Genomic DNA, 27,865 nt, shown 5'->3' with positions numbered 1-27,865 from the left:
AAGCAGCTGCATAGCACAGGGAGATCAGCTCGGTGCTCTGTGACCACCTAGAGGGGTGGGTTAGGGAGGGTGGGAGGGAGGGAGACACAAGAGGGAAGAGATATGGGAACATATGTATATGTATAATTGATTCACTTTGTTATAAAGCAGAAACTAACACACCATTGTAAAGCAATTATACTCCAATAAAGATGTAAAAAAATAAAATAAAATAAAACGTATTAAATGTGTAAAAAAAAAAAAAAAGAATCCACCTGCCAATGCAGGGGACACGGGTTCCAGCCCTGGTCTGGGAAGATCCCACATGCTGCAGAGCAACGAAGCCTGGCGCCACAACTACTGAGCCTGAACTTTAGAGCCTGCGAGCCACAACTACTGAGCCCATGTGCCACAACTACTGAAGCCTGCGCGCCTAGAGCCCATGCCCCACAACAAAAGAAGCCACCACGATGAGAAGCCTGCACACCGCAACAAAGAGTAGCCCCCGCTCGCCGCAATCAGAGAAAGCCCGCACACAGCGATGAAGACCCAACACAGCCAAAATTAAAATAAAATAATTAAAACAAAAGATACCTAATAAATGCTAGTGAAATGAAATACTTTTAAGAATACCATCTCATTAGATGGATGTTTTTCTAAATGTCTACTTTGGCAAAAACAAACAAAATTCCCCCCAAACCCAAAACTGTTACATGCAATTGCTTTCTGGATGCTTCTGAAAAGAAACAGTCAGAAAAGTATTAGATGGCTTCCACCAAATATTGGAATTATTATTCAGTAAGAAAGAAAAATCCACTTGTACATAACATTTCAAAAAAGAAGTTAAATCACATTAAACAGTACTTTTTTATTTAGATGTTTATAAGGCAGATCTATGAGAATGATATAAAAACATGGCATAAAATTTGATAACGATATTTTACAGATTACAGAGTTTTAGCAAATATCAATTACACAGTTATAAAGAAGACAGTATTTTCCAAGCAGATATAAAATACCTAATGAAAGGTCAAGGCAGGAAAATGAGTATAATTAATTAACAATGGAAAATCAATTCTAATGTGAATTGCACATTATCCTTTAAAAACTTTTAAAGGTAAGAATTATTGCAATCTAGTTGATTCAAACAGTGTTAAACGGCATCGTGATAAAGAACTGAAGGTCGGAATGGATTAGTTTTGATTTCATAAAAAGAAACCCAAATTTACAATGGCTTAAATACAGGAAAAGGCAGTTGAAGTAGTGAAGTAGTCAAGATCTTTTTAGTTTCTAACATGTCGTCCTTAGGCCTTGGTCTACTTGGATATTTGCAAGGGCTCCTGTTATATCACAGTTCGGCAGGAAGATGGAGGAATAAGATAAAGGAACACATGCTGCTTTTCTTTGAAGAGACTTCCAAGAAGTCACTCATTTGTACCCCTACATCTCGCTGGCCAACACTCAGTCACACAGGAACACCTAATGGCAAGGGCAGTTGAGGAATGTAATGGGCAACAGCTTTTAAAGTAGGGTAACTAGACATTGAGAGACAACTTCCAGTCCCCATTCAGGCTGGATATCTGTAAAGCTATGAAAGACCTTTAAAGAAAATCCTAAGAGAATCTTCCTTGGAGGTGGCAATTTGGAAATCATAAAGAAAGAACCTGCATTGTTAATTTAATTTAGCCCATCTAGCCATTAGGAGAATCCAAATAGTCTGCCCTAATTTTGGATGACTGTATGTTGTTAATCCAATGATTTGGAAAGTTAAAAAAATCTGAGTACAGTAGTCTGCACCCCCCTTATCCACAGGGGATATGTTTCAAGAACCCCCAGTGGATGCCTGAAACCAGAGATAGTACCAAACCCTATATATACATACGTATGTTTTTTCCTATACATACATATCTGTGACAAAGTTTAATTTATAAATTAGGCACAGTAAGAGACTAACAACAACTAATAATAAAATAGAAAAATTATAACAATATACTGTAGTAAAAGTTATGTGAATGTGGTCTCGCTCTCTCTCAAAATATCTTATTGTACAGATTTAATGCCTTTTCCATCTTAATTAAGCACTTGTCACACACTGTGGCTGTAACTTTTGCAGCATGAGGTCCAACGCAAAACTAGCTTGAATTTCTTTTTCCTTCTTCATAATTTCATGGATAGAAGAATCTTTCTTACCACAAATCTTAGCAACCTCAGCATACAATTTTTTTTCTTATTAAGTCAAAAACTTTCACCTTTTCATTTAGAGGAAGCACTTTACAGCTTCTCTTTGGCATATCTGAATTGCTAGCGTCACTACTTTTGTACTTTGCGACCATTATTAGGTAAAATAAGGGTTACAAGCACTGTGATACCACAACAGTCGATCTGATAACCAAGACTGCTACTAAGTGACTAAGGGAAAGGATACACTGAACAGAGGGATAATTCACCTCCCGGGTGGGTGGGATGGAGCAGGAACGCCCGAGATTTTACCAAGCTACTCAGAATGGCACACAATTTAAAAGTTATTGTTTATTTTTGGAATTTTCCATTTAATATTTTCAGACCATGGCTAATTGTGAGTAACTGAAATCACAGAAAATGAAACTATGGTAAGGGGGGGACTACTGTGTGTACATGTGTTAAGCTGAACTAAATGTTTTTTGGTATCATATAGACAGAATCTCTGAATATTAGCACTTTATAGTTTTCTTGCACTTAAAAAAAAACTGAAGAACCTATTCATCCCTATAAAATTCACTGTTCAAAGGTATGAACAAATTGTGTTTCCACTAAAATTATTACAGTGTCATTTAGAGCAATTACATATACTCATTTAGAGCAATTACATATACTGAAGATGTATCAGAATTTGCTTTACTGACTTATGAACAGCTGAGGATGGAGCAGCTCATTTTCATGACAACACATCACAAATATAAATCTTAACACTAGACTCAGGTTATTATACTATGTGTGCTTTAAGTCATGAATTTACAAAATAATTTCAACATGACATTTTAGGCTGTTTAAATACTTATTTCAAAACAGAGATTTTATAGACTGACACAGTTTCAGTGTTCATAATACTCCTAAAGAAATATTTATAAGTTACATTGATGGTACTTTATTTAAAACATCATAAGAATCTTTAACTTTCACAAATGAAACTTTTTTGGAGGGGAAACCTCTCTGTAGAGAATTTATTATGAAATAGTTTAATGGCAAAAGGCAATTAAAAAGAATTAAGACTTTTACATGTTACATAAGAGATAAACAATAAAAAAAATTGGATATGATATATTCTTAAAAGCCCTTTTACACAAATAATTTTCATAATTTGACTGTAAGGATTAATATACATTGAGTTACTATTATCAAATTAATTTTAAAAGTAAAATTCCTTAATCAACCCAAGATTATGCTAATTTTAAGAAATTAATCAGGTAGTTTAACACTGGAGCTCATTAACCAATCCCATATGTAGCAGAAAATATTCCTCTCTGATAAATACCTATAAATATAATTTATTCATACTTTAAAATATTTTAAAATTTAAATAAAAATCTCTGCATGTAGACAGTCTAGGCTAATTTCCATATATGCTTTGAAAAATATATGCTAGCATGAATATATTCTTATTTAAACATGATTTAAAATATTCTTAATAGAGGAGACATGGAATCTGCACACAAAAGCTAGGTAGCATGATTCAGTCAATGATTAATTTCCTCTTAGGAAAAAATTACTTAATTATTTTGCATAGAATTAAAACTAGGTATATTTTCTACATTCTTATAATTTTCTCAGGGGCGCTTCTCAAAATACAGTTAAGGAAACAAAAAAATCCCACTACTTTAAAGTTCCCACTACTTTCTCACATCTAGCAAGAGCAGAATTCAGTCCTACTTCTGAGGCCAGAGTAATGATTTTTAAAGAATGATTATGAGAAATAATGATTAAGAAAAATAATCAGGTAGGAAATAGTAAAATAAAGCAATTAAAGGCATTTAAGTAAAGCAGTTAAAAGTCAATATTTTTTTGCATTTTTAGAAAAGCTTTTGAACACTTAGAATTATAATGAATATATTATATTTATTCTAAAACTTCTAAACTATTTCCTCTTTGTAGTACTGAAAAGGAGATATCACCATTTCAAACAACTGTTACATCTTATATAGATTTTCATAAACTTTGTTTTTTCATATTTTCAAAGGCCCCACTTATCTGTAATAGTGATAATTTTATTTATCTTATTGGCTAATTAATATATACATGCAACAATATACTTCAGTAGTCATCTAACTTTTAAAAATATTTCATTGTATTTTCACGTTAACTGGTGCAAGTATGGGCTTAAGGGAGTGGAACTATAGGAACAAGAAAATATTAAAAATATGCTCTTAATTTCACTAGTCCACTATATAGTTTATAGGTGTTTAAGTTATCACCCAACTGAATCCCTACTGAGAACTAACAAGTAAATGATTATCAAGAGGGAAAGAATATAATTAAAATAAAGAAAAAAGAAAAAGCTCAAGTAAAAAGTGCAAGCTACTAAAATTCAGCAAGAGGACATCAGAGAATCATGAGTAGTTTACGAAACTGACATGATGCGGTACTAGGGAAAGAGCCATTGGTGGGAAAGGTAGCCTCCACTAAGTAAAAGTCCATTTATCTTTGGCAGCTGGATTCAGTAGAACCTTACTGGGTAAGTTTAAAAATGTTATAATTTCAGGAAGAGGAATACATATAATTGTATCTGTCTGCAACTTCCTATTTTAATAAGGAAAGAGCAAACGGAAAAAAAACATAGGGCTTTCTAACCAAAGTATGAACAAAATGCAATTTTAATGTGGAATGTCAGCACTGAAAACTTTCATGAATAATCTGTATGATTCTATGTCTCTAGAGTACGTTTATAATTAACTGCTCATCTAAATATCCTTCATGCTTGCAAACTGCTCCCTAATTAGTGGCTGAGCAGGCAGGAGGACTTCTCAAGAAGAGAAAAAGAGATGACCAACTCTACAGGGACTTTTTAAGATTCTGTAGGACCTCAGCCATTCATTAAAACTGCTGTGGTCCTATCTGCTGTAGTCCCTCACTGCACAGGGAGGCCTATGGACTGCCATGGATCTCCCAGGTCCTGTCCCAGGCAAGATCCTCTCCTAGGGTAAGTGTGGATTATCCCACAGGCAATGATAAATTTATGATTTTACTATTTTCATATATCTTTTGACACCCACAACGCACTGTAAAGAATGTCAGTGCCTTTGTATCAAAGAGGAAGCATCTAGATTGGTATGCATGGGGATGGGGCAGGGGCCATACAGCCTAGCAGCTAAAACTGCAGCCTCTGAAATATGACTGCCTGGACTTGAATGCTGGCTCTGCCACTCACTAACTGCATGACCTTGGGCAACTTTTCTATGCTCCAGTATCCTTATATGTAAAATGAGGAAAATAACTACCTCTGTCATGGGGTTGTTGTAAGTACTGAATGGGAAAATACAAGTAAAGTGCTTAGAACAGTGCCTGGCAGGTTATAATCCATCCATGAATGTCAGTAAAATCCTGTACCATTTGGAGTATGACTGGCTAAGGTGCAACAGCATAGATCAGCTGACAACTCCTTGTGTGTAAACATAACACTTTCCCTCTAACTAGGAACAATTATAAGATTCCCAAGATTGGTACTAGGTGAGAAAGACCAGTTTTGGAGGCCAGATGTTACTGTCTTCTCCCTGATCAGTATATTAATATGCAAATAAAACTGCTCTGTAACAAGATAAAGAATAAAATCTTTCATGAGGTACACATTATCAGTATATAGTTCATGTCTCCAATGCATTTTAAACATAATTTCAAGTTCAGTTTGTCTCTTTAATTTGTGTTTGTTTATAAATCACATTGGTTCATACAATTGATTACATTCTTCAAACCCGATCTTATGAAAGAAATATAGGGATTTTAACCATGCACCCTTTCCTAGATGCTAATGTAATGTGTACTTTCTTAAAAATAATGCATGGTTATGCATTTCTATTTCTTAAGCTAGATAATAATTAAAACCTTACTGAAGCTTCAGGAAAGAAATATATCTATTGAATTATATTAAAACTTAAAGTTCTGGGCTTCCCTGGTGGCGCAGTGGTTGAGAGTCTGCCTGCCGACGTAGGGGACACGGGTTCGTGCCCCGGTCCGGGAAGATCCCACATGCCGTGGAGCGGCTGGGCCCGTGAGCCATGGCCGCTGAGCCTGCGCGTCTGGAGCCTGTGCTCCGCAACAGGAGAGGCCACAACAGTGAGAGGCCCGCGTACCACAAAAAAAAAACAAAAAAAACCTTAAAGTTCTGCTGGTGTGCAAAGTTTTTTAACATTATGTTGTTATCTATATTATTAACTACAAATATTTCTACCTGATTATGGAATAAAGTTTGTTAAAATAACAATAGCCTTACGATTGTACAAAACAAAACAAACCTACATTTCAACAATAAGTTGACTATAAAAACTCATATTGGCAAAATGGGACATTAGTGAAAATAAATTTGAAGAAAATTCTACCACTAATTCAGCTGAGATTTCACTGAAGAGGTATCAGCCCATAGCAGTTTGACACTGCACTTGCAACTGAAGATAAAGGAAGTCATAAAAATAATGGCATGAGGAGAACTTTATATGGCATCAGGGAGCACCATTCATCATCACATTACTGTAACCCTCTCTGGTGAGAGATGAGGAACTGCTCCTCCAATACCTTCTTCTAGAAATTGGCTCTTTTCCCAGCCTTTTTTAATTCTCTTTAGCTTTCGGCTTATACATGGAAGGAGTAAAATGATCTTACCCAGAATTACAATTGAGGGCAAAACAAGAGCAAGAACAAAGTTTGGTGGTGTATAAAATCTGTAGTACTCTTCTTCAAAAGCTCGTTTCCATCCATAAATTAAAACATGGAAAGTACTTATGAGCAGAGCAACATAGCCAAGTGTAGACTTGAGATAGGGGAGGAAGAAAAAGAAACAGAGTAAGAAGCAAATTATTCAAACTCATAAATTAACCCATCCAGATATACCAAGTTTATATTTTGATAACACTATTTTATCTTAAATTACTGAGTTATTCTTTGTTCTCTACTGCATTAAACAATTTTAGTATTTTCATATATTTCTTATATATTTATATGCACTTTTTTTTACACAAATAAGGCTGTATTGCATATAGCCTAATATTCTGATTATTTATCACATCCAGAACCTTTGCCTCATGTCATTAAATATGAAAACATGACTTTAATGCTGTATGATATTCTATTGAATGGATGTGCTATAATTTACCTAACCATTCCTTTTTGTTGATCATTTACTCTGTTTCCTACTTTCCTCAACTATAATGTCACTTTAAGCCCTTTTCTATATTTTGGTTTATTTCCTTAGAACTGATTTCTAATAGTGGGATTACTGGTCAAAACATCTGGGTTTTCCTTAAGGATACTGATAAAAACTGGAAAACTCCTTTATAAAAGTTATCCACATTTCTACCAGTTGTGTATTTTTTTTAAATGTGTGTATGCGTGTATATAATACATGTATACATACATATATACACACGTATATAATAAAATTAAATGCTGAAGAGCATTCTCATAAGTATACACACACATACATACTAGTTGAAGATAAATATGAAAAATCTTACAGTATTAATATGTAACATAAAAAGCATTTCAAATGGCTTTATCAACCATATTATATAAGATTATTAAGAGCACGTTGTTAAACAGTTCACAGGTTAAAATCAAAAAGTTCAGCATTTTGGGTTCCCTACGTTATGTTTAATTGCTTATTTAAGAAATGGTCTATGTTACATAAAATGTAGTACTACATCGGCATAATAATGTAACTTCTAACTTCACTGGGGAAGGATCAACTCTCTCGCAGAAAACTGTTCTGCTTGCAATTACTCATCTAAATTTATAATGATACTTTGCACCCGTCTAGCACCTTTTATCAGTGGGCCTTCTATTTCTTTTCAGGTGTGATTAAACTAGCAGTTGGGAAAATATTCACATTTTATTTCCCTCAAAAAGGAAAAATGAATTTAGACGAGGGATATGCCCTTAATTTGAATGAGATTTTTAGATCACTTAGAAAAAAACTCAAGCGAAGAGGCAAAAAACAAAACTAAAAACAAACAAAATTTAGTGTACCACCAAATGACACCCATCCACATATTGTGCTATAAACCATTTGGATACAACCAATACTGATTTTATGGTAATTTAGGTAGGGTCTCAGTTTGAGTTATATATTTTTAAAGTATGCAAATGTATTAAATAGCTATTACTGGAGAAAGTGAATGTTTAACTTGTCAAAGAACACAATGTTATCTTGAAACCCCTTTGTAGACACTCATATACATATGTATACAACTTATGTACCAAATACAAATACTAACAAGAATGATAAGGCTGGTTGCTTGCCATAATCCATTAACTACCACTTGTGTTTGTATGTGTATACACATTTCCTTTAAAATATTCAAACTGAGCTTCTCTCCACTTGAATTACGATGAATGAGACTTTTCTAGACAGATCAAGATGACTCAAAATATAAAGTAAGTCTTCATTCATTTGCCCAATAATAAATTGACTTTGGTATTAAACTTGATCTAAGCTCATTCCTCCCCCACTTTTTTTTTTTTTTTCTTTTTCAAATAACCTTTATCTGTAACATAATAGGCAGTACTATCAAAGCTTTCCAGTAAAGTCCTGTACTGGTCTTTCACTTACTAAACCAGAATGGTCCTAAGCTGGCCTCTAGCGACACATATTCCACGAGCTAGGTGCATGAACAGCAGTCCCAGGGGCACTCTTTTATTAGCAGCATATTTAAAATCCAACTGTACTTAACTGGAATTAAAAATCTATGCCACCCAGTCCCTCACCAAACAAAGCCCACATACCTGAATGAAACTGAATTCCCTCCAGTTTAAAGCATTGCTCACTGAAGGGATGGAGGTGACCGCCAGGAGGGAAAGTAAGCCAAGGCTCATTATACCAAAGGAAATATACATTTCAACTCTCCAAACTTCTTCCTCGTTCCAAGAGTTTTCAATATTTGCATGAACCTAACAAGAAAGCAAACGTGAATTTCCTTTGTTTGGTAGAATATTAACTGATTCAGCACAGAGTTCACTCTTGGCCTAACAATATGTCATATATTGACATAGAACATTTGAGTTGCACTAATTCAATTTAACAAACTGTTATGGAGAACCTATTACTGGATGGTATTGTTCCACGTGTGAGGGAAAGAGAAGGGAGAGTTAAACAAAGAGAGGGCTAAGATTCTCTCCTTCCTCACCCACATGTGAGAAGGGTGGGTAAATCTATCACCACATTTGTAATACATCATGGTGACAGGGACTCTGGAGTCCCAAGACCGTGAAATACTGAGTGGTTGGTTCCAGAGGGACACAAAAGAAGTACTGGCAGTTAGAGTTAGTTTTCTGGTGCTTTTATAAGTTAGTTTAAACTTGGTTGAATATTTTGGGTACACTCTGGCCTTAGTTCAATTTAGAATCCAGGCAAGGAATTTCTAAATTATGTCTGTGCCTTCCTTTCTTACTTGAAGATTATTTATATGTTGATTTACCTCTTCTTACCTTCTTTTCCCCAGGAAGCTGAGATTTCCCTGAGGATAAAGCCCTAAGGAGTGCAAATACTTACCCACTTGAATGGCCTCATTAATATACTTTCCAACTGTCCAGTTGCCTCATTCAGTACTTTCCCTTACATTGATAATGCACATATAATCAAGCCAGAGTTTAACTCTGAATATGTTGTATTCTGCATAGGGGCTACTTTTAGAATTGTCTATTTACATGCAAACAATATAATTAGAGTATAAATCAGGGCTTGGATTCCTTGGGTTAAAGCTTCGGTTTAAGTAATCTATTCATGGAAAACATTCTAACTTAACACCAGCTTAACTTTTTGTCCAATTCCAGGTAACCAAACATACTTGAAATGAAAAAAAAAAGAGAGAGAGAAAAGCTATTTCTTAGCCATTAGTTCCCTGAAGCAATCATACCAACACCCTGAAAAGAGCCACAGAGCTTCTCTGTGGATAAAGGCTCTTATTATCTCATTTGGTGTCTATACAACAATACAGAATAACAGCATACTCCAGTATACCTGGAGATTACAACCTGAATCTATCTACAAGCCCTCCCAATTCATCCCTTTGCTCCATGAGTATGTTTTTTGAGTGTCTATAATGTGTCAGGCACAGTTCCAGGCATTAGGCATATATCAGTGAACGAAACAAAAATCCCTCCTCTTGTGAACTTACATTATGATGAGAGAAGGCAGAGAACAGTAAATAATCAAAGAACACAAAGTGTCTTAGAAGGTGGTAAATACTATTGAACAAAGAGAAAGAAGAGCAGGTATAAAGTAAGAGGGGCTGAGAGTACCAGGGTTGAGTCAGAAGCAGGTGGTAGAATGTAAATTGGTGTGCAAACGAAGGCCTCGCTGAGGAGGTAAGAACTTGATGGAAGAAATTTTCACATATTGAGGTATAGGGAAGTCATTCTGGCTTATACACGATTTGGCTTGAAATTTATGCTAATCAGAACAGCCTGTCTTACGGCCTGTCAAACATACGTTGTATATCAGCTTTACCATTAAAGAGAAGAATGTTGCTCATCATCAAGTTATACAAAGGGTTCAGTCACAACCCACTGTCAGTTGACAGCGGGCCCTGAGGGGAACTCAGGAGGAAAAAAAACAGGATGAGACTTTCTGTGCTTTGAAATATTGGCCCCTAGGTCGTTAAGATGCATATCTTAGGAAGAATTTCAATGAATTCTTGCATCTTCCCATATATAGAAAAGCACTAAAATCATTAACTTGAGATATCTGTTCTTTGTGATTAGCAGTAATTCTTTATCAAAGATGTATGTTTGACTACACTTATTTCCTAGCCAAAAAATTCATATACACACTGGCTCCTTCCCTGCCTCTTCAGAATAGTCCCCTCAGAGCTACTGAGAGGTTGTCTTCAGTTGGGCGCAAATAAAACGCTCTTCTATTCTTATTATTGATTGTTTATTGATTATTTGTGTCAACAAACTGAAGACATGAAGGAGGTGAGGAAGCTGGTGGAGTAGATATCAAAGCCTTAGTATTCATTTAAGTGGTTATTTTTAGAGAGAATGGCTTAAAGAACATCAATCTAGTAATTTTTTTCAAATTATTTTAGGTTTTATTGTTGAAACAAGTGTAAGTACTGGATGCTACATACTTGGACCATGATGCCTTGGTTTCTTATAAAATGCAAAAGCTCTTACACCTTTGTTTAGTACACACACGGTCCTCTGCTTTCACTGAGAAATGCTACATCAAAGAGCTTCAGTGAAACCCCTTACATTTGCTGAATGGAAATTGAGGAAAATCATAGTCTATTCCATCATCAAGCCCCTTCTATGAAGCTCTCCCAGAGATTTTCTTGAAGAGCTAGGTGCTAGAAAAGGTTCACCTGAGGAAGCAGTATCTTTCCTGCTTTATGATAACAAAAACCTTGTGTGTCTCCTGATCTTGACTTCCTATTCTGTTTTATATTTTCACTAGTTCTAATTTTATTGTGTATGTTTACTGAGAACTGCCTTATTATTAAAATGATAATAAAATAATTAACTGATGCTGAAAGTAATCACTGCAATTGTAACATTAAAAAAAGAAAACAAAACCCAGCTCTTTCTGCAAAGAAAGGGATAGTAGCAGCTTTTATTCTAAATGATTCTGAATTAGCCACATAATTCTTGTGCAGAAACATTGTTTAAAGAACAATTCTTTCTCTTCCCTAAACATACCAAAATGTCTATTACAAGATATGTAAAGTTTTATTTTACAGTTTTAAATCTCACGTTTTACAAATTCTAATAATCACGTATTTTACTAGCATCAGATAAATATCAAGCACGTTCCATACCTGCTGATAAGCCATGTTGAGAAACAAGTATCTTTCTGACCTTCTCATTGGTAAGCAGAGGCTGTAGGCAACATGGACTGAAGCGAAGAAAAAGCTTAGTAATCCTAGCTGTTTTCTACACTGTAACCAGGTCTCCAACCAAGGCGGAAATCTCCTATACTTGGTGCCATAATAAAGCTGATAGGCAGCTGCCAGGAGACCTGCCAGGTACACCAGGGACAGCAAAGTAATGGCAACTATGGGCAAGGTTTTATTCACAATTTCAATAGGAATCTTGTAAAAGTCACTCTGCTGGTTTCTAATATATGGATAAATCACATCTCTGACAAAAGAATAAAGAAAGAAAAACGTGGCCAGGCTTATGGCTACCACCACTGGCCCTCTCCAGAGAGTAAATAGTCGCAGGGGTAAATTTTCAATCTCCCTGGCTGATGATAATGATCCCAAGTCAACGGGAATGAAATTCAACTGACGGGCAAGTTCAATAACCTGTTGTCGAGCTTGAATATTGTTGCTGCATATATAAACCTATGGAAAAAACAGAAGACTCATCATTACTATTATTGCTTATAAAAATGGTAACAATCACACGTTCCATTTAATCCACAGAGCATCACTTATGATGACCCTGCGTGATGCAAAAAAATTAAGGAGATAAAGCATTTATTAATTTATTAATCTATTTATAGGTTAAAATAGTATCATAAAAACAACAAAGTCCTTGCTACCATCAATGACATGAAAAGAAAATGCAGAAAAATCTAGCCTGAACCTGGGAATAGAAGTCCTCAGGGGAAGGGAGGCGGGAAGAGAGAAAGGTTTCTGGATCACCAGGTTCTGAGCAGACAAGGTAAGGTCTTCCCTCCAACAGTCTAGGTGGAGTTTGAGCTGCAGGCCATGCCCCTCCCCTGTCCAGCTCTCTCACTCCTGCAGGGAACCCGGTGGGGCTGGCTCTCCAGGCTTTGGTGGACAGTACTTAGTTCTAGGACTGTAGTGATTCTGCCGAGTAGAGTGATTTCAAGCATTGCCCTTTATGGCTATTCAGCAAGGGAAAACATAAGCATGGATTCTGAATGGTTGAATTTGTAATTAAAACCTCTAAATGATATCATGATGCTATACTATTTATAAAATTTAACTTTTGGCTTAGAAACCAATTCACCAAAACCATGGATAATCTCAGGTATATTATTATTTCATTGGTCAGAATTATGAAATTCTTTCATCTTTAAATGAGGATAATTTAAAGTGGGGAAAAAATACCATTAATAGGCTTAGTTAACTTAAACAGTAAAGTAACTGCCATTTTCTAAGAGCTGTTGCCTCTATAGGAACTCTAAGATGGGATTGTGATCAGTACGGGTGAGGGTGGGCTTTCAAACTACCAAAACCTCTTAGATATTGTAATGTAGTTGAGAATTCACAAATATTTGCTGAACACCAAGTTCACAAGTTCCTGGCTGGAGTGAGCCAGGATTAGAGTTAGAAAAATTTTGCTATAAAATCTCTGAGCTATGTTCAGGGAAAACAAATTCCTAAATGTATCCCTGAGGATGTTTATATAAAGGCTCTGAAACAGACCACACTGAAATGCTTGCCTACTAAACCTAGTTACATAATGGTGAGAATGTAGAGCTCTTAGGATTTTTAATTTTATCTAACGTTAACCATATAAATGACAAAGTCTATACTATTATACAAATGTTCATGAACTTCTAAAATGGAGCAGGGAAGGTGAAGAAATATATACCAAAGAAGTAAGGAAAAGCATTCTCAAATTTATTACAAGTGTGACAATGGTGGATTAAACTGTTTTTACTTCACTGGGAAAAAAACTACAAATTATAAAATTTTATAATAAACCAAAAGAATAAATCAAACATTCATAAAGCCACAAGGACTACAAAATACAAATGAAACTCTTTCTGTAGCTCACATTGAACTTAATCTCTTGTTCTACAATTTCTTTTGTTGAATAATTAAAATTATCACAAATATGGGCAAAGGATTAAATTCAGGTTTATCTCTAATTTGCTAGATTTGTATCCATTGCCAAGCCTTGGTTGATATGCAAAAGAAAAAAAGGATTCAGAAATACTCTCTAGGAAAGTAAGAAAGTATACATTCTTCCAAATTAAACACTTGAAAATGAATGGTTATATGACTCTGATATGCAGCATATAGTGATGTAATACTTGAATTTATTTTCTAAGACATCTAATCAACTGTCTTTATGGACAAAAATAAAAGTATTTTATCATCATGCTTCATTATAATGCATAACCACACTTTTGAAAGATTTTTAAGGTGCACTATTTTATGTGTTTACTTATAAAAGCTCCCATTCCACAAAAGCATTGATGGAGCTCCCCATCTGCTTTATTCTCAAACTGAACTAAACAGAACTCATAGATTAAAGGAGAACCTGAGAAATCCAATCTGCTTCTACCTTCCCCACGCAGATTGAAATCTACCCTTAAAATAAAACAAACTGGACTATTTAAAATTCTATGAATAATCTACATAAAATAAAAGGTACTTCTAAAGCATTCTTCTTCAGGATCATACTACATAGCATTTTGCTCAGAGATGGGATACTGTTTACCAAATAGCTTCAAGCAAGGAAGAAGGGAGGATGGAAGGATGGGTGGGAGGGAGAGAGGGAAAGAAAAAAGACATGATTGAGATTGTTTTAATATTTGAGGAAGCAAGGAGATGGCCCATTATTCAACTGCCAACCTTGCCTTTTTCTTGAATTAGCTGATTATGACAGGAATGTTCCAGTTATTTTCTCAGCTTTTCACATCATTTTGGGAATAGAAATGTGCCCTTACAAGGTCAGGACACAAATCTTCAGGAGCTCATACATAGTTTTCAAAATGATAATCATTGGAGAGTGTCAAAATTCAGTTTTTAAATATATATTTGTTTTAACTATTTCAGTACAAAATACCATCTAACTAAGAATAAAAGTTAAAAATACATACTTGTCGGCTGGCATCCTTTGGTCCTAACTGAAGTGCCCAAGCTGAGATAACATTAAATCCTTTCACAATCAAGGAGTCCGGGAATAATGAAGCCAAATATTCTGCATTGGATTCTGGGTATTGGTTTATCCTCATGTTATTGCTCACATCAATCAGGATTTTACCCACAAGCAGATGTCTCAGGTCCCACAGGGAGGTGTAATGTTCTCTATGTATAGCAACAAATATTATATTTGTTTTTATTAGAGCATCTTCATGGTGAGTAACATCTACTACATGAGGAAAAAATTCAGAAGCAAACTTAGGATTTCTGCTTCCTATGACCACATGATAGCCACATCTAATAAGTCGAATGGTCAGGGATTTAGCAAAATCCCCACTTCCAATTACACCTACAGTGACCTTCCTTGCATCTTTGATACCATTTATGCCATTAGGCAAAAACGTTTCGCTAAGGCTCTTGGGGCTTCCCATCATAGAGATCGATTCCATGATACGGACTCTTCTAAGATCACCAGGGATATCCTAGGGGAGAGAAAATAAAATGCTCATCAATTACCTATTAGCAAACATGAATACACTTCTAGATGTTATAACAACATCCCCTGTTTCTAGAGGTAAAATAGTTTGGCAAGCTATATAACCTCGAACACTGCAAGACACAATTTGTAAGCTAAAAATGGATCTCGAAATAGAAAAATGACCTGTCACAAAGTTGATGCGCTAAAGTGGAGCTTCTCAAATTTTAATGCGTACTTAGATTACCTGAGAATCGTGTTATAATGCAGATTCTGATTCAGTAGGTCTGGAGTGAGGCCCAAGATTCTGCATTTCTAATAAGGTGATGCCAATGTTGCTGGACTACGGGCCCCTCTTTGAACAGCAAGGCTCTAGAGTGCAAAAGGAAAGAGACTGAAGTTTTCAGCAAGGGAGAACTTTTTAAAAAACACAGTTCTAACAAGTGTGATTATCCAGTTGCTCAGCAGACCAGAGGCAGCAAGTCAGAAATGCCACTAAAGGTAGAGAAGGACTATGACAGTTCATCATAGCTCACAAGACAACAGAAAACAGAAAAACAATAATAAAAACCAAGAACTTATTTATAACCCCAAACTGTCTACAGTCATTTGTGTTGGGGTCTACCTCAGTAGCTAGTGAGGGACTTTATTACTAAATGAGAGTAAGCTAAATCAGCTACTAAAGAATGAAACCTTGCACTTAAATAATATTTTCAGAAAAGTAGGCATCAAAATACAACAAAGAATTAATTAAATACAATAGACTTCTATCATTCACCCTATGTCCTATTAACTTATCATAGAGAAAGATAGCTTCCCTGTGTAAAGGGGGTTAATAATGTGTTGATGGTCTTAAAGTACACAGTACTTTTGAAATCTTTTTCTTCCCGTTTTTTTTTTTTTTTCCCCCATTGGTTACGTACAACATGATGCAGTTATTTTTGCTGGAAAAATCTGTCAAATTGTTTTCTGAGTGACTAACACCTTATAGGCTCATATTTGTTGTAACTTGCTCGAGCACACCAATCAGATCACCATGAATCAGTGTCACTGTTGGGTCTGGATAAAAAATACTCTTCCATTTTATCCGCAATGCACCATTTCCTTTATGCTAACAGCAGATGTGGATCACTTCAGAGAACTTAATGGATTTTACAGGAACAGGTGGAATGTTTTAAAAAACATTTTTTTGGGTTTTTACTAAATGAAATTTGAAATTACTGGAACAAGGAAAATCCAACTTTTTACCCTAGAACTGGAGCATGTTCAATGACTCCAAATACATCAGTAAATTAATCTTTAAAAAGATAATAATAATATTACCTAATACTCATATAGCATACACTATGTGCCAGCTCTGTGCTTTACAAATTAACTGAGTGAATCCCCACAACTACCCTATGAGATAGGTACTAATACTGTCATGCCCATTTTGCAGATGAGGAAACTGACACATGCAGAAGATAATTTGTACAAGGTCACAAGAGAGAAACTAGAGGAACCAGGATTAGAACCCAGGCAGTCTAGCTAAGGTATGTGTCATCTGGGTGCATGTAAGGAATTTAAGGAAGATATGGGGGCGGGGGCAAGGTGGAAGAGTGATGGTTGTGTTCATATTAGTGTACTCTCCTTCTCTGGTGATGTCGTTGCTCCTTAGCATTACCTACTCATCTTAATGTCTAACTTGGATCTTGGGAAAGGAGAAAACTCACTATTTTTTAACCTATTACATGTTTCATTTCATACTTTTCAAGATATAAGGGGTGATAATTATTTCTTGTCCCTTGGAGTGACCCCATACACCCTGAAAGGCAGGTGGGGGTCAGAGGCACCAGGTTAGTACAAAACTGTCAACATCTTGGAGATATTGTTGGCCACTTGGAGAATCAGGAGCAGTTAAAGGAATCAGAAGTAATTAAATCAATGCTCATTTCATTAAACAATTCAAGGTGAACTGACCAACCTACCCCTAGTCGTATACATTATCTAAGGGTAAAAAGAGTTAACTAGACTCACACACCAGAAACCAAGTTTCCTATATCCCAGTCCCAAGTTCTTCTGAGTAGAGACTGTAGCATCTCCCCATACGTAAGAATTTCAAAATCTTTAAATATAAGAATCATGATGATGAAGACCTTTTCAAATGAAAAACAAAAACAAAACAGTATCACTTATCTGCTTATTTTACAAAGCAAGTTCAAACCCCTTCTGCACATCAGAATGTGAATAGGTTAAAATACATTAGGGCCTAATAATGTCATCTCTGGGTACCTCATTATACCCTGTATTTTATACATATTAATAAGTGACTCTGTCCTAACATGTCTGGGCCTTATTCACATTGTATTTCTAATGGCAAGTTCTAACTGAACCCTTTAATAGTATGACTGTGCCTACAAATAGAAGTTGGCCTAAAAAATGAGACTCTTTTCATCAAAGTGTTAAGGAATGTAAAAGCATTCAAGAGAGGAAAAAACAAAAGCCAACCTTTAACAATCGGAGAGGTGGAGTATTTGTGTATTGCTGAAAGCATATAATAATATCATGTGCTTGTGTGCTATTTCATAGTTCACAGTATTTTCACATATATTACCTTATTTAATTCTCAGATGGCTGTGAAGTACATATTATGCCCATCTTAAAGATGAGGAAACAGAGGCTTAGAGAACCTTAGCAATTTATCAAAGACAGTACAGTTGGTAGTTAACACAAGGCTTCAAATACGAGTCTTTTGACCTCTGCTCATTCTAATATTGCAGTGCCAACATTGTATGGGGAATCTTAAAACTGTCTAGATCACCCAATGTCACCCATTAACTTTACTCTCCAAAAGAAATACTAACTCTAAATAGTTTAAGCTTAGGATAGTTTTAGGTAAATCCAAAGCTATAAGGTTAGGAATTCTAGCTCCCAGTCAATTGTTGAAATCAATCAATCAACAATAAATCCAATTTTTAGAGCAAAACCAACCAAAGACCTAAATTTATTAATACTACAAAACAAAACATGATTGGTTGATGGGTATCTCTTGGAGAGCCCCCAGATAGCAACTCATTTTCTTTTGGGGGCTCTGCAAACACTGTGAAGGTGTGTACTGCTTCAAGAGGGAAGGGAAAAAGAGCGGAGAAGGATGTCCGTATCCTGTGGAACCCATCCGTACACAGACTTAAAAGCAATGCATCTCCACAAACTATGGGGGCTGAGACACTGGGGCAAAACCTCATCAATCACTTTACAATTTGCTAAGCCATCATTTTGGATCACTTGATTAACAGCTGAGTTGAAGTTTACAATCATGATATCCATTAAAAATGGGGTTATAAGAAGTGAATTATGTCAATAGCTGAAAAAGGTTTACCTATTTACAAAATAAGAGTAATAAGCACCTTACATTGTACATTTCCACTGACAAGGAGTGATGCAACTATAATCTAAAGGCAGATCTACTCTGCTGTGATCCAGCGTGAATTTATCCAGGCCACTGTGTGCTTTGCACATAAGAGATAAAGAAGAGACGCATGGTGCGTACACTTAAGGAGTTTACGTTCCAGTTAGGAAGAGACAGTATGTACTTGGAATAAAAAGCAGAAAAAAAATCCTCATATCAGCATATAATTAAGAACTAGACTGTATGATCAGAGCATAGTTATTCTAGAAAATCAGGGAGAGAAAAATATCACATGGTGTTCCCTTACCTCAAGTCATTCTATATATTTATGAATTGTACTTGGGAAATAATCTCTAAATTACACAGAATGTCTTCAAACCAGGTTCATGACAGTACACTACAGGCTCATTCTAGCTTAAAACCATAAGGATCCAAAATTAAATTTGGCTTTCTGTGACCTTACTTTAAAAGTGCTAGGGCACTGGTTCCCAAATGTGAAGCTATCACTGGTCGACAGCAATTAAAAAGTATATGGATACAATAGGGAGTTTTTCATAAAATTATTCAATTTAACAAATTGTCCTTTACTCTGAGAGTATCTCTTAACTACTGGTCAAAATGTCCTTTTTTCATAAAAGGATAGTGATAACAGCTGTTTGAGTTGGCAGTCCTATATAGATCCTCTCCCTCTCCTTTTTATTTTACTGGTCTGACATTAGGAAACTCTCTATATAAAGTACACCTTAAGCCTGTTGGAGAGAAAACATTTCTGGGGAGGGGAGAAAAGCACCTTGGAACAAACTCCCTGATGCTAGAGATGTCTGCTTAATCCTCACATGAAATATCAAATATCCCAATCTAATTTTCTGTGACTAAATTGTGATTCTTACCATCATGATCTTTGGGTTGCAAAAAGATATTCCCTACATTCTCAGCATTTAAATAAACATATAAAACCCATCTGTTTATAACAATAAAGTATTTCTTTGAGGGAAGAGGTGGGGTTTTTTTTTAGGTTTTTATTTTTTGGAAGAAATTCTTAAGTCCTTTAGACAATGCCAGAAGCAAAGCTGCAATTCTGCTTGAAAAATTAGAATGTGATTTCTTAAAGCATGGTCCCTGAACCAGCGGCATCAGAATCACCTGGGAACTTGTTAGAAATGTAAATTCTTAGGACCTACCGGAGACCTCCTAAATCAGAAACCCTGGGAGTGGAGCCCAGCAATCTGCATCATAAAAAGCCCTCAGGTGATTCTGATGCACATTAAAGTTTGAGAATAACTGTCCTAATATAATGCAGTCAGTCCAATCACTATTCGCTATTTGAATATTAAAATCCACTTAAGTCAGACTATTAAATTCTTCCCCTCAGTTGAAACTTTTGCGTAATCTGTATGCATCCTCATTTAAAAATCATTTTCCAAAAATTACAAAATAGTAATTTTATTAAAACTATGCAGATCTATTCTTTGAAATTCTGTTTATAAACTATGGTAATTACAAATGATTCATTAATATTTCATACTTGGATCTGAGTGTCTTTTTGTGTTAATGTTTTATAGAACCAAAAGATTTTCAGAAAATAGCATTAAAGCGAAAGTTTGACTAACTCCAAGCCTTCCAGACTTTTCAAATAACCAGAATTTTAATGAGATATTCAAAATTACAAGTAACTTCCAAGATATTTCCTAGGCTTAGTATGTATTCAATATATACGTTTATATGGGTATGATTTTATGATGTTTCTAGGTCCTAAATCATCAAAACAAAACTTTATATGTTTATCATGTTGCAATTGCTAGGGTAAGAAAGCAGTCTAGTTCATGGTAGGAAGATTTTCAACAAAAAAGCGTTCTGGTTAAATTTAGGTTAGTCTAGAAATTCAATTTTTAAAATGTATTACTCAAGGACTTCAGTTAATAAAAAATTTTAGTATCTTCTTCAATAAATTAAAGCAACAACATCCCAAGACCTCCCCACCAACCCACTTTTCTTCTGTGTTTAGGCCAGAGAAGAAGCTACACACGTCCTTCCATCCACCTCATAGTATATATAGCCTGCTACGTCAAGCACAGCCATGTCTCCTGTGCATGCCTGGGCTTTCATAGCACTGCAATTTAACATGACCAGGGGGTATGTCTAAAATGAAGCTGGGAGTAGCAGGTCTCATAATGGCTGAAATAATTTCCCCATCTTATAACCTTGTTGCAGATGGTACTCTGAGATAAGGACACCTATATTTATTGGCTAGCAAATACAAGATTTTCTACATTGCAGTAACTTATTCATAAACAAATAATCTTCTATGATGGGCCTGCTATTCTAGCCTCTACACAAACCCCTTTCCCTAATTTCAATACCATACCATAAACAGTTTACCAATGGCACCAATGCCCACTGGGTGCTATGAACTTTAGGGGTCTCTGATGATTGACATCAATTTAGAAATCAGTCCACACCAAAGGTCATAATGATACTCACCCATCCATCCCCAACCATTCCCCCATCCAATGTCTCACTGAGCCCTATCCACCAGGCATGCAGCTAGATGTTAACACTCCACTGATACAAAACAGGCAGTGGCTTCCTGGTCATCCAAGCAACATGATTAAATTATGAATACTGAAGCATATATAACAACTAAAAAATAAGTTTTATTGAGGTGAAATATACATATCATGAAATTTACCCATTTTAAATGTATAAATTAATGATTTTCAGTATTTACAGTTATGTAACCATCTCCACAATCCAATTTTAGAATATTCCCACTAGCAGTAACTGTTATTACTCAAATTTTAATAAAACCTGCCGAGAGTATACGCCTCTTTAAAAAAAAATCCTACTTCCCACAATGTCCTGAAAGCCCCACTGGCTTTTATACACACAGCAGATTGTGACTTCAATTTTGCTGACTGTGCTGGATGCTATGGGAGTACCAGAAGGTCCCACTCACTGCTTGGGTTAAGTGGAGAGGCAGAGCCTCAGTCTCAGAGCTGCCTCTTCCCACAACAGAGAATGACCTACTAAAGCAGCGGTTCTCAGCTCCAGCTGCACCCTGGAGTGACCTGAGGAGCTTTACCACATAGTGATACCTAGTCACCACCGCCCCTCCACCCAGATTTTTATTTAATTGGTCTGGAGTTCAGCCTGGGTATCAGGATTTTTTAAGAGATCCTCAGGTGTTTTAATATGCAGCCAAGATCAAAAACAACTCTACTAAAAGAGTTAGGATTCAACCTCATACTTATTTTGGTATTTGGAGATAACAGATGTGGTTTTTTGATCCTCAGTTACACTCCTTTTCACACTGTTGTTTGTAATAATGAAAAATAACCCTAGCAAGAGACTAACAGCTGCCCTTGAATGCTGGAAGCTATAGGATATGCATGCAGCCCTTTCCCCTTTCTCACGCAGGCTCCGAGCTATCTCAGAAGGTCCACTCACTATTTTGCAATTTCCTCTCTTCATTTTTTGGAAAGGGCAGTGCCATTCCTTAAAATGTGTCATCCCACCACACAGCATACTTTGTTCCTGTTAGCTCATAACATTCAAAATTCAGAATGTTCCAGTGAGGCTGTCTCTTCTTTCCACTTGACGAGGGGCTCCTCTCCTCAGTTCTCCAGGCATCAGAGGTTCTGCTGACCTGAGCAGACGAGAATTTCCGGGTGGACCGACTATCAAGCTTTAATGTGGGTATGATCATCTAGGGATCTTGCTACAATGCACATTCTAATTCTCCAGGTCTGGGGGGGCTTGAGAGTGTGCAGTTTTCCCAGGCCCCCAGGTGATACCCATGGTCCTAGTTCATGGGCCACATTTGGACTAGCAAGGCGCTAGAATTTCTGTACCTTTTGTTTTGATCTTATTCACAGGTAATACAGACTAGATAATTGAAAAGACTATGACATTTATAGAAAGTTTTGTTTATGTGGTGTCGAGGAGAAAGAATAGGCCCGGGCTTCTGAAATCACCTTGTTTTCTGAGTCTTAGTTTCCTTTGTCAAATGGAAAACAAAAAAGTTGTACTTGACTCTGCATTCCTTCCCAACACTAAAATTCTTTTGTTTCCAAGAATTATAGCTAGATAATGGTAATTGCTAGCTTTTATTTAACACTGTGACACTTCTACTTTATGAGCTCCATCTAACAGTGTGATTTAAGTAGCATAAGGGTTCCTTGAAATTTCAAGGTCACAGTTTTCTTGCGTGGACATTTGACTTGATGTATGCATTTAAATCTTAAAGTATATTATCAAGCTAAGAGAATTCCATTACACACAGATACATGAAATCCTAAGATTTTCAATTTAGAGGAGTTTCCTTGACATTCCTCTGGCTGAATGGCAGCTGTTTTGCTATATTAATTTTATAAAACAAAACAGAATTTGTTTCACATATAAACATCTAGAGCATTAATTGTTGGATAACAGTAACTCTGAAAGGGCTGTCCTCAGAGATCTTGATGACATTCACAACCTGCTGATTTGGATGTGTTATCAAGAAAATGTAATCCTCCAGGGCCATGAGATGAAGTTAGTGTATTTTTGACTTTGAAAGCCACATCTGAACCTTTCTTCTTCTGTCCTGCAAACCCCAAGCTCCTTTGAAGCCCACGGCACCTCGTAATATCCTCTCCCTATACTCACTGCTGTCATCTACTGACTTCTAGCTTATTCATTATCACTAGTGACTTTGGCCCCCAATACATACAAACTCTTCCTCTCTATCCCAGCAGTTGTCATCCTTGTCTACTACTTCATCATTCAAATGAATGAAGCATTCAACCTCATGGCTTCATTTCCTTCACTTACTCATCTAAGGCAATGAATCTTTGCCTCCAGCATACCTCAGATATCTCCAAGCACTATCTCTTAGCCTTCCAATAACCTTAGTCAAATGTTCACACTGATAATTGCAGATGGTAGAAGAAATCTGATCCACTGACTATATTCTCACTCTCCCGGTTTCTTTATCCATCCTACATTCCACAGTGTATATTTACCATTACTCACTTAAAAAGATCGACTCTTGTTACAGACTAAATGTTTATCATCCCCTATCCCCCAACAGTTCATATGTTGCAATCCTAACCCCCAATGTAATGGTATTAGGATGTGCAACCTTTGGGAGGGGATTAGGTCACAAGGGTGAAACCTTTATCAATGGGATGAAAAGAGAGCCCAGAGAGCTCTGGGCTCTCTTCTGCCATATGAGGACACAGTGAGAAGTTGGCTGCCTATGAACCAGGAAGTAGGCCCCTACCAGACTGAATCTGCCGTTGCTCTGATCTTGGACTTCCCAGCCTCCAGAACTGTGAAAAATAAATGTTTATTGTTTAAGCCACCCAGCCAATGATATTCTGTTACAGCAGCCTGAACAGATTAGGACAACTCTCTTGTTCTCCATCACATCCACTTGGCAAAACTCAAGCCCTGGAAGAACCCAGCTATCCATTTTCACTGTATCTGTATCCAAGTTGGTGAAGGCTGCTAAAGAAAAATCAGACAACGCAGCTCACCTTCAATTCACAATCATTAACCTCACCTATCAAAGGACAGTCTGTCCACTTCTGTCCTAGAGACCATCCCTTTTCTCCTCCCAAGCAGCTGTGGTTATGATCTCCTCATAGACATCTCAAACTTAACAGTTCAAAACAAAACACTTTTTCTACCCAGAACTGTTTGCATTCATCCAAATTTCCTCCTCTCAGTAAATGATATCATTACTCATCAGTTGCTCAAGCCAGAAATCTGGGAGTGATCCTCCAGTCCTTGTTTTCCCTCACCCTTGACATAAATAAAATCCAACACCAGGGCTTCCCTGGTGGCGCAGTGGTTGAGAGTCCGCCTGCCGATGCAGGGGATGAACGTTCGTGCCCCGGTCCGGGAAGATCCCACATGACGCAGAGCGGCTGGGCCCTTGAGCCATGGCCGCTGAGCCTGCGCATCTGGAGCCTGTGCTCTGCAACGGGAGAGGCCACAATGGTGAGAAGCCTGCGTACCGCAAAAAAAAAAAAAAAAAAAAAAAAAATCCAACACCAACTTCTGTTTTCCAAAATATTTCTTAAATCCCTCTCCAATGACACCAGCTTAATCCAGGTCTCTCTCATCTCTCACCTGAACTCTGCAAACATTTTCTAATGGCCTCTCTACTTACTCCTTTGCCTCTTTCCAAACCATTCTCTAGGAAGCAGCTGAGATCACCCTAATTGTAAATCAGATGATGTCTTTCACCTCCTTAAAAATCAGTGGCTCCCTGTTGCATTTTGAACTGCAGTCACCTTCTTGACCTAAATGAACCTGACCTGAAGACTCTGAATGAACTAGCTAGTCTTAGCACAACTCCTTTTTAAAAATATTTTATTTATTATTTATTTATTTAGGCTGCACCAGGTCTTAGTTGCGGCACAGGAGATCTTCGTTGCAGCATATGGGATCTTTTTAGTTGCGGCTTGCGGACTCTTTAGTTGTGGCGTGCATGCGGGATCTAGTTCCCTGACCAGGGATCAAAGCCGGGCCCCGTTCATTGGGAGCACAGAGTCTTAACCACTGGACCACCAGGAAAGTCCCCCAGCACAACTCTTCAATGTCATCCTGTATGACTGTTATTCCCTATGGTCCAGGCACAGCAACCTTTTCTTGAAGTAGAAAAGACCAATCACTTTCCCATCCTGTGAACACTGCACATCCTATCCTGTCTCTTCAATACGATGATTCACTCCAGTTTTGTTCTGTTTTGAGCCCCTGTTAGGTTTCCTTTCTTATGTAACTGTTCTTTACTCATTACTATTTCCCCCACCAGAAAATAAGCTCCTTGAGGGCAGAACCATGTTTGTCTTGTCCATCATTGCCTCCACAGTGCCTGGCACATAGTATATACATAAGAATGCAATAAATATTCTTTGTTGTCAAATGCATCCAAAAATGTCAGGACCAGAAGAGCTGTAATAGATCTCTAGGTAAGATCCCTCATTTTGCTGATGAAGGCTTGTGGGCCGAAAGCGGGTGATATGTCAATGTCATGGTTAAGTCAATGTCATGGTTACTGGCTGAGCACAGACAGAATAAATGCATCTCCTGATGCCCTGAATGCCCTTTATTGAAACTGCAGTATTAAAATATAATTACGCTCATTCATTTCAAGTCTATTTTCCATGTCACTAGTACAATAAAAAGTGACCTGGATACAGTTTTTCATTTCCTTTCTGCACAATTAGCTCAATTCATCATTATTAATACTGTCTCATCCCCTTACCCCTCCACCCCCCCAATGACTGACAAGCTAAGAGAAAGAAACTGCAGCCATTCCAGTTATGTTTCTAAATATGCTGCAAAATCTCTAGCACGGGTGTTTTTCTTCTGTAGACAGCTTTTAAGCTTTGAAACAAGAGAGAGCTGTAGAGTAAAAAAAAAAAATTAAAAAAAAATACAGCCTTAAAATAAAGAAAGAAAAAAATAAATGGAGGTCAACACGACGAGGAAATAATAAAGGTGAAAAAAGTGTATGGGGTGTGATGGGGTACTGGTTTGGAGAGAACTAAAAAGGTTCCCAGCACCAGGGCTGTTAACAGGACTAGAATCCAATCAAAGTCAAGAGGGTGGCAGTGGGGCAGGAGTTCGAATTCTACTTGCACTTCCACGCACAGCAATGAGTGATAATTAACCATGGCCTGGAATAAGTTTTTCCATCTAAAAAATGTACGGCCTGAGGAGTAAAAACTGACATCAATCCTTCTCCAAGGGGTGGGGAAGATAATAAATGGAAATCTCTCGACAAAAATTCTCTTTATCTCCCTGCTCTATTTTAAGAGCAAGATTTTGGGGGCATAATTTTGAACAAGTTTTGGCTGTGGCTGAATACGGGGTTCTGATAATTTAGGACACTCAGAGAAGAGGCCAATTACTTTCTAACACATAATGGCCTAAACACACCACGGTCACATCACTGGGTAATAAACAAAATGACTACTAGAAATACTTAGATTTCGAAAAGCAGCGCTGCCCGATCTTCAATGAAATGCCCCGCATGAACCCAAAGTGGTAAAGAGACTATCAGGGAGGCTAAGGTAACCTGCCCGTCCTCTCCCTTTGGGGCACATCCTACCTGGGACAATGTCTCTCCTGGCCTCCTTTCTCCTGGGCCCAACCAACCTCAGGACTTTCTGGGAGCTCGGGGAAGTAGGGGGCGGGATCCGTGGAAGAGACACGCTTCCCACTCTCCGCCTCTAGGTACCAGGCGATCCAGGACCCCAGCAGCTCAGGCGGACGCCGCAGACGGCGCGGAATCCAGGGGAGGAGGGATGCAGTGCTTGGCGCCGACCGCATCTGGCCCCCCAACTCCGCCCCCGTCACCGCGTCTAGAGCTCTCCCCAGCTCGCTCACCTCCGCGCCCTCCGCGACGCGTAGGGGCGGGCCTCGCAGCTCTCCGCGAGCAGCGCCGACTCTCCAGGGGCCTCGCCGCGCTCTAAGGCCTAGGAATCGCGCCTCCGGCCCGCGGCTACACACTGGCTGCCGCGGCGGTCACGCTCGAGCAGCTTCCCCGCCTCCCCAAGCTGGATCGCGCAGGACCGGGGAGGGGAGGAGGAGGAGAGAGGGCGGGAGGAAGGGCGGTGCGCGGAGCCCGGCCTCGCAGGACGCGCCGCTAGGGGCTGCGCTCAGTGAGGGCGCAGAGCGCGGAGCTGGCCCCGGGACGCCGAGTGGAGGGCCTAGCGGGCGAGGTGGGAGTGCCGAGGAGCCGGGGAGGAGTCGGAGAGCTCGGAGCGGGGGCGGGGCAGGCGTGGGGAGAGCGCGGCAGCGCGGACCGCCGAGAGGGCCAGCAGAGGGGCGGGGAGTCTGGGCGGCACGGCTCTGGCTTCGCGCTCCCCGCCTCCACCCACCCCCAAACCTCCTGGAAGCTGCCGCGTATCCGCCCTTGGCCTGCGCCTCCCTGCAGGGCTCTCCCAGGGTTCCTTTTGAAGCCTCTCTAAAACAGTTGAGCCCACTGTTCTCCTCCACTGC

The 27,865-nt window shown here is 37.9% G+C and overlaps 1 protein-coding gene and 1 long non-coding RNA gene across 5 annotated transcripts in view; one reads left to right on the top strand and one right to left on the bottom strand.

The window, feature by feature from the left end:
• Positions 1–240: 240 nt before the first annotated feature.
• STEAP2 (STEAP2 metalloreductase) lies at positions 241–27,746 on the bottom strand. Of its 4 annotated transcripts, XM_060304558.2 has the most exons (7): positions 26,973–27,240; positions 22,316–22,514; positions 15,728–15,852; positions 14,963–15,487; positions 11,976–12,503; positions 8,944–9,108; positions 242–6,973 (listed from the first exon to the last, which is right to left on the bottom strand). In XM_060304558.2, the coding sequence occupies exons 4-7, from the start codon at positions 15,452–15,454 to the stop codon at positions 6,686–6,688; spliced, it is 1,473 nt and encodes a 490-aa protein (XP_060160541.1). In that variant the 5' UTR covers positions 15,455–15,487; positions 15,728–15,852; positions 22,316–22,514; positions 26,973–27,240; the 3' UTR covers positions 242–6,685. The 4 variants fall into 4 exon arrangements, with proteins under 4 accessions (XP_060160542.1, XP_060160541.1, XP_030713208.1 ...); XM_030857348.3 differs by lacking the exons at positions 22,316–22,514; positions 26,973–27,240 and adding an exon at positions 27,251–27,746; XM_030857349.3 differs by lacking the exon at positions 22,316–22,514.
• Positions 27,619–27,865, top strand: part of LOC115853930 (uncharacterized) — a 293,304-nt gene continuing 293,057 nt past the window's right edge. Inside the window, exon 1 of the long non-coding RNA XR_009565066.1 lies at positions 27,619–27,865. This is a non-coding gene — a long non-coding RNA (uncharacterized lncRNA).

Source organism: Globicephala melas, chromosome 9 (genome assembly GCF_963455315.2).
Source record: "Globicephala melas chromosome 9, mGloMel1.2, whole genome shotgun sequence".
NCBI classification, from domain to species: Eukaryota; Metazoa; Chordata; class Mammalia; order Artiodactyla; family Delphinidae; genus Globicephala; species Globicephala melas.
The sequence above is the reverse complement of the archived record's forward strand: the minus strand, read 5'-3'. Positions and strand labels throughout refer to the sequence as shown.